The 8,408-nt window shown below is 31.7% G+C and overlaps 1 protein-coding gene and 1 pseudogene across 1 annotated transcript in view; one reads left to right on the forward strand and one right to left on the reverse strand.

The window, feature by feature from the left end:
- Window positions 1–3,626, forward strand: part of LOC111636613 (cold shock domain-containing protein E1-like) — a 92,917-nt gene extending 89,291 nt beyond the window's left edge. The window contains exons 15-16 of the mRNA XM_023381895.1: window positions 2,090–2,280; window positions 2,367–3,626. Coding sequence (XP_023237663.1) covers window positions 2,090–2,280; window positions 2,367–2,595 — 420 coding nt within the window. The 3' untranslated portion in view covers window positions 2,596–3,626. The remainder of the gene's footprint in view (window positions 1–2,089; window positions 2,281–2,366) is intronic.
- Window positions 3,627–5,059: 1,433 nt separating this feature from the next.
- LOC111636610 lies at window positions 5,060–7,273 on the reverse strand (annotated as a pseudogene).
- Window positions 7,274–8,408: the final 1,135 nt, after the last annotated feature.

Genomic DNA, 8,408 nt, shown 5'->3' on the forward strand with positions numbered 1-8,408 from the left:
TAATCTTAAAATTGAAAAATAAATTTAATTTTCTCTTTCAATTTTAACCTGCAATCCAACAGATAGACAAGAATACGTAAAAGGTAGCAATTTAAATGCATTTCTTGTCTTCCTGTTTGAAATGTTTTTACTTTTTTTTTGAAACTTTGAACTTTAAAAAGTGATTTTCTTGAAGAGAATGATGATGATGATAAATGAAATATTCATTGCATTCGTTTATGGTTTAAAAAAAGGTTAATGCCATTAGCGAATTGAATACTGTGAATTTCTTTACAGAATAAAACACCATCAGAATTAATGAAAACAAAAAAAAAATAAGTTATGATTATACCTTCTAAAGCAATTCTAAATCTTAATCTAGAAGGCATTATGTGACAATAACAAAATTGGAAATACTGCTTAATGTTAGAAAAGATTGGAGAATAGATAAATGATACAAGAAATAAATCTGTAAACTAATACTATAATCTTTTAATGTGCTAAACAGGAGGAGAAATTTAGACAGAATAAGTCTATTAATGAGTCTTTGGTTAAGTCTATAAATGGGACCATAAATTTAATTTATATCTTATAATTCTCAGAACAAAATAACAAAATAAAGAATTGGAAAGTAAATGAGAACTAAAGTATAAATTGGAATGAAGGCTTTTTTAAGAACGTTCAATTCGTCGAATAAATAATTAATTCTGGGGATTAAAAGCTAAGTGTAATGAGAACTATTGTATGATAATTAACAGGTGTTTTTAAGTTCATGTTTTCTTTTCTTTTTTTATCTTAAATAGAATTCTTTCCAAACATTGCCGATGACCTGGAATACAAAAATATTTATTAATAAGCAGAAGTGTGAAAATAAATCTTTGGAGCTGTTTAGAATAGATTTATGCTTATAAATTTGGNGTATATAAAATTTAGAAAATAGTTATATTTTGTGTTTTATGTTTCTTATTTTAATATTGCCAAAGCATCAATCAGAATTTGACTAGAGCATTATATAAGACTACTATGTTGAATAGAGTATTCTTTGAACTCATAGTTTATGGAATTAGCTATTGTTTGATATATATGACCTGATTATTTTATTTTGTATAAACTTTTTAAAAAAATTATCTTAACCTCTAAAAATCTTAAAACTTATTTACACAATAAACAAACTTAGTATGTTATGTTTGATTTATTAATTGTTAATTCAAAAGGTAGTGGCTGGTACAATGGCTTCAAGACACCCAGATGCATAGGAATTATAGAGAACAATAATCAATCATGAAAATATATTTCATAAATCAGACATAGAAATTGAGTTGCAATAATATTATAAATAAAAAGTTTTCTTTGTTGTCTCTTTATTCTGATAACAACATTTCAATACTTAATATTACAAAAATAAAAATATTGTTTGAGCTTATTTTTAAAGAAATCAAGCTATAGTTGTCTATGTCTTATATCAGTTTTTATTATTAAGTTAGCTATCAAAATATATTATTATAAATATTTCTTTTACTTATAATAGATCCTTAAAGTTTTCAATAAAATAAAATTATTTATTTGGCATAGTGTATTTGAGGGTAACATTAATTCATTGGAGATTGGCCAAGAAGTAGAATACTCATTATTATGCAAAGGATCAAAATTAAGTGCTGACAATGTTCGTAAGTTGTCAACAGGAACTATTCCAAATGAAGAAGTATTACCAGAAGTATTAAATGGGATCATCATACGTCCAGTACGTTGCTTTAATCCAGAGCAAGATGAATATTGTGGCTTAATACAAGTGACGGTTGATGGTATTTTAATTTCCATTTTCAATTAAATAATTCTATAGTAATTGTATTTATGACAGTTTAAATTGATTTTATTTAATAGAAAACATGGAGGAAGGTCCTAAATATCCATTTGGTATCACTAGTCTTGCTGACAAACATGAATTTTTACAGAAAGGGGATGTGGTTCAGTTTCAGATAGGAATAGTAAAAAGTACTGGACAGCATCGTGCTGTTAATATCCGTGCCATAAGAACTTACTTCCAGGTAAATTTTATTATTATACACGGAGCCAAAATATTAAATTTAATTAAATGTAATTTTTACCCCAGGCAACTGTAGAAACAATAAAAGGAAATTTTGGATTTTTGTCTCACGAAGCAGAAGAAGGAAAGAAATTATTCTTTCACATGTCTGAAGTGAAGGGTGGTGTTTCTCTTCAGCCAGGAGACAAAGTAGAATTTGTGGTAGTACATCATCAGCGAACTGGAAAATATTCAGCTTGTAGAGTAGTCAAAATAGGGTATGTCTTTGAAAAATTTTCTCACTTTTTATTATATTAATATGAATTAATATAATGTTTGTTCTAATGGGAATATATTTTTACAGAGAGAGTCAACCCGCCCAAAGACCAGAACGTTTAATCAGTCGTCTCCGCAGCATTTCTAACAATGGTAATCATCCACGTGTAGTGGCTGTGAGGTTACCCAAGGGACCAGATGGTACAAATGGCTTCAAGACACCCAGATGCATAGGAATTATAGAGAATGATAATCAGTTATGCGAAAATACATTTCACAAATCAGAACTTACAGACATAGAAATTGAGTCGCAGTAATATTATAAATAAAAAGTTTTCTTTGTTATCTCTTTATTCTGATAAAATTAAAAAAGTCGGCTCACTTAGTTGCCCTGGGAGCCCAACTGACATAATGGAATGTAATATTCTCGCTTGAAAGTTCATTCAATCATGTAAATGTGAGAATTTTTTTTCCCTATTCCCAACAATGATCTCTTCTTACAAACATATTTTAATTCATGCTAATTCCACATTTGTTATGACTGTGCATTTCTTTTTTATTTGAAATTTCTTCTGTGAAATTCAGTTTTTTAATCTATCATGTTTAAAAAATTTTTTTAAAAATCAGCGAAGAAAACAAAATGCTATTGTTAAGCTGCAATTTGCCATAACTTTAGTCAATATAAACACATGCAAATATATATATTAACATATATATTATTTTTTTTCCTGCAGTAATTTTTAACAAAAACCTTTTAAACAAAATTGTTTAAGATAAATTGATATTGTGATAACAAAAATAATTTCCTCTTCTCTTGGTAACAAGAGTTAGATACCCGTAGGCAAGTGTTGCACATGATTAAAGTTTTAACTTTCAACAGTTTCTTCTATAGTGTAAGTTAAGTGCACATATGATTTAAATTTCAGATTAATGGTTTGAAATTATTGCACATAGAGCAGTTATCATCATAATTATTTCTCTTCAGATGTTTCATTATTTTATTTTATATTTATTTTTTTGCTTTGAAACATTTTTTTTTCTTAAGCAATTTATTGTGTCTTAGTCAGTACTATAGTACAAAGATTTCCATTAAATTGGAAGAAAAAAATAAAAAAAAACTATATTAAATTAGCTTATTACTAGTCACCGTTACGTCTTGTAACAAAGACATGTTGCCAAGTACGTGACACCACAGAAGAAGCTGTTGATAGTAATCAAAGAAACTTGACATTCATTGTGATAAATGCAGACAATTTCTGCCTATCTTGAAGATTCCCAAAAAAAAATATATAAAAAAATAAAAAAAAAACTAAATATAAATAAATATATATATATATATATAACTTAAGATCTGAAAGCAGTTGTATGGAAAAGAAAAAATAAAATGCAATTTTGTGGAATCTAGTGAATTATTATTTTTCAAGTGTGTGTATTTTAGAGAAGAGCTGAAAAAACAGACCACTAACAAATTTCATGTCTGTTTATTATGCTAATTTATTCTTATTATTAAATTTATAATTATTAATCTTGATTTATTAATATAATATTTTGCCATATTTTCACTTGAAGGATGGATATTCGACAGGAAGCTTGAGTTCACAAAGTTTAAATTACCAATGTTCAATTTGTATATATGTAAAAATAATCCTTTCAGTGTGGAATTTGAGCAATTACTATGCTAAAATATTTCCAAATTTTATAAATAATGATGATGATCATCTCACTATAATAATTTGTAATTGAAACAAAATTAGTATTTAACAATAGATTAGTCCATCTTTGGCATTTAAATTAACTAAATTTTGGTAAATTTAAAAGAAAAGATCACTCTTATTATGAACACAAATTATAATTTGTTAATAAATGTTAAAAGTTACATGTTGGATATAATAAATTATATTGAAACATGTTTATATAATTATTTATAAATATTCCAAGAATATAAAAGTATTTAAATTATGCTAAATTTAGAAATTTAATGTTAAATATTTCACATGATCCTGAAATATAGAAAGTAATATCATGCTCAGTCTATAGAAATATATAAATTAGTTTATAAATGATCAAAAAAGAAACATTTTCTAGTATTCTAACTAAATTTGTCTTTACATTTTCAGGATTTTTCAAAAGAACACTTTAATGTCAGGTACTTTTAATATAGTTTCTATCTTAAGTTTTCATTATGAAATTATATTTAATAAATTTCTCTTATTTAATTATGTTAGTTTCAGGAATTTATCTATAATACTAAAGAATATTTTTTAAATAATTGTGCAACTTTCAATAAAAATCAGTTGCTGTTTTTAATTAAAATATAAGTCTGGTCATTAGCTATTAATACTTTAAATAAATTATTAATTTTTATAAACTGAATATTTTAATAAATATGTAGTAAACTATGCATGAAATTCTGTCTGCTGCAGTTTCAGTAGATGTGAATTACAAGCATGATATTATAGTACCTAATCTAGAATAAAAATCGTTTGCTTTGAAACATTGAAGAAAAGAGAATTTTATCTTATAATTCTGTTACTACTAAAATTGCTCTCAATATAGAAAATGCTGGATTGTGAATGATTTCTGCTAAGATTGAAGGAATAGTTCAGCTGACATATACGTATAGAGACCATGACTGACGAGTGCTTTTGTTTAAGTGAAATCATTGTTTCGTTCCTCCCCATAATTTGTTTATCTACTAGGATATCAAGAAAGTTTGTTATATCAAGATAGAATTGAGGTGGATCCGGAAAGAAAAAGGAGATCCAAGAACAAAGCAATCAGTGTCGAATGATTTGTTATGTTTTGTTTGGTTTTCATGCCCATTTTCCGTTATACGCGCTGAATCGCGTCAGAGAACATTATCACTGACCCCATTGTATCTCGAAAAAGGAATCATGAACCCCGATTTTTAAAAATAATTTTAGAATTCCTCCTTGCAATTAATGGAAAATGGAAACATTTTATCAAAATCCTTTCGAATTTTGAGAACGAACATAATTCTGGAAGCCATATAGAAGAGGCTTCGCTAACGCTCTGCTTCAATCAAAACTTTTAAAAAGTACCAGATTTATAAATCTCAATTTATATTATGCAACAAAGAGCAAGAACGACAAAAGAATTTTACCCAAATCAATATTTATTGGTAAAGATTTAGGATAATACAGTTATAAAAGGTTTAATGCTCTTTCGTTAAGCAAGCTTTTCCATTATATTTTCAGCGTAGAATCTACGAAATTGATTAAAAATGTCGAAAGTCTGCAAGCAATTTCATTCGAAGCGTTCCCACCATTTCTTCTTGTAACCTTCGTGAACGTGTTCTATCAGCACCTTTCGTCTTTTTTCGCAGTACCGAGATTTGTCTTGTGTTTCCAGTTTGAGTTTCTTGAGATCTTCACAGATGACATTTTCTCTCAAATTCTTTTCCAAATATTCGGATAGTTTCTCGGTGGCTATTTCCAAGTCGTTCTGATTTTCCTTGAATATTTGGCTTTGGTTGTTTTCCTTTAAGTAGTAAGCGAAAACGTACGTGTACATCAAAGTGCGGCGACACTTGTAAAGGACGTCCACTGCTGCTTTCAAGAATCGCATTTCTATAAATGTTATACTTTCCTTCGTTTCTTCCATTTTCTCGGCGATCGACTGGTGTAATTTCTGTTCCAGTTTGACTTTCTGCATGTGATTGTTGTAACGGTTGTAATGGAACAGGTATCTCTTCAAGCCCATTCGAGATTTCTCCAAAGCATTCCTGGCCGTTTTCGCCACTTCGTCGTCGTAACGATTGCATTTGTACCATGATGAACCGTGTGGTTCCCACGGTCCGAGGCAGGTCCAACAGAATTCAGTTTTACAGTTCTGGTTCTTGCATACGATGTGGTTGCATCCGCCATCTTTTTCTATAACGGCATTGCATTTGGGGCACTCTTTGGTGTTGCTGGAGATCCAATTGGATGTGTGCCTGTCGTCTTCGCATTTCTTCTGCCACTTCCGAAGCAGGTCGCAAGTGACCGGCTCGTGCCAGGCTTCGGTGCAAGAAAAGCAAAATGTGTGTCCACAGGTACACGTGACCGGTTGCGAATCGACGTACTGAACTTTAATGGCGTTGGTGCATTCGGGTCTAGGGCACCATTTCAGTAAGCGGTTGCATTCCACGAAGCTATCGGCAATCATGTACTGATATCTTTCTTTTACCTTGATATCCCTCGAAAGTTTGAGGACCATGTCGTCGTCTATTAACGAATTGCATCGGTGACCGGCACATCGGATCGTTTCCGCCATCCCTGCTAGTATTTTGGTTCTCAGATATTCTTCCCAACAGTTCAAACAGAATTTGTGGCCGCATTCGGATTCTTCCATTTCGGAATCGGAATAATCGCCATAACATATCAAGCAGGTTGAAAGTGGTGAATTAGGATGGAACTTCTGTTTTCGAACAGGTGAACTGTGACTGTAATCGAAAACCTTGGTTTCTTCATATAGTTTTTGTTTATCTCCCTCGAAAAAGATGTTGTATAGTTTATCTTTGTCCCATCGAAGATGATTGAGAAGTATTCGAGTGATTACGGGTCGAATTCGAGTTATACAGTTCACCTCGGAGATGCACTCGTTCATGTCCTCCATAATTTGTTCCGCATTCAGAACTTCGTATTGGAAATGTATTTCTCGATAATCTGGAAATCGATTCAGATGGAAATTGTCACCGCTTAACGCGTCAGCTCGGTCATTATGTCCGAAATCTTCTCCATAATTCATCGCTTTTCGGAAAACAACAGAAGAGAGCTCCGATTTTTTTCCAAAATTGACGAATTTATCTACTTGGACGAGTCGTTATGCGACGCGAATTGTTTTAGAACAATAGAAATATCTATGATTGTTGAACGAATTATTTTTCTTTTTATTGAGTGAACAAAAGACGTCGTTTTATGGAACTGTTAACGTTTTGAGCGTTTTCATTTCGAAATCAAAAATAATTGACGGCAATGGGTCGAATTTTGACTTTTTTTTTTTAACTCTCCGCCCTGTGGGCACTAGGGGGACCTCTTTTTGCAAGCCCATTATGGGTTCGGCCAGGCCACGATGGGGCTGCCGGGAGGTGAGGGTAGGGGTCCGACATATCCGAATGGACCACCCCCTGAAAAATTTCTGGGGGATTTTTCGACCCGTTCGGATTCGAACCCGGGTCTCCCAGAGCGGTAGGCTACCACGACCGCTCGGTCATACGGTCGCCTTTTTGACATGGTTAAAGCGTCAGACTAATACTATGGAAATCCGGGATTGAATCCGAGAAACCTCGGGAATTTCCGGAGTGCTTACTGCGAGGACCTTTTTTTTAAGCATGTCGTAGGTTAGGCTATACCACAATGAAGTGGCAGCTTGGTAAATCAAGTTGTCGTCACATTCTAGGCAGACTATACAGAAATATTCATTAATGAATAAAGAAAAGAAACACACTATTGTCACAAATAAAAAGAAGAGATTTCTGAAGCTTCATTAATTAATAATAATTTGCCAAGAAATCCTTATGCTAGAAAGTAAAAATAAGAATCCTGGATAGTGTCACTTTTAGGTCTTAAGAGAGCAAGGAAGTCCAAACAAATATAACCAGAGAATTCCATAGACTATAGAAATGTGTGAAGCATTATCAAAAACAGTGTAATTGCAGCACGTCATGAAATTTAAGTAACTGGGCTTAGCACGTTTATTGATGGTAATGGAAATTTGCTTTTGGAATTTCTGTTACTAATTGTGTGGCATTGCATCACCTTCATCTGCAGTTACTGTATCAAGTTGATAACACTAGAAAGTCATCTCTAGAAATGAACATTAAGAGATAATTTGGAGGATGATGAAAGGAATTGATTGCAATCAGTGAGGACAACTGATCATGATTGTTCACTTGAACATAACACTCGGTTGGTTCATGGGGAGCAGCAAAAACGAGACGACTCTCCCATCTGATGCCCAAACCCAACTCACTTGTCTGTCCAAAGAAGTTTTCACCCGTCTTTCCGATTACATTTATTGTTTCAACACGATTAATAGAGACTGATTACCGATATATTTATATTCTTGCGGTTGAAAGTTTTTGTATGTCCATTACAAGTCACCAATTTTCGATTGTCTGATCCGTGCA

Source organism: Centruroides sculpturatus, unplaced genomic scaffold (assembly GCF_000671375.1).
Source record: "Centruroides sculpturatus isolate CEXI.00-Female unplaced genomic scaffold, Cexi_2.0 scaffold678, whole genome shotgun sequence".
Taxonomy (NCBI): Eukaryota; Metazoa; Arthropoda; class Arachnida; order Scorpiones; family Buthidae; genus Centruroides; species Centruroides sculpturatus.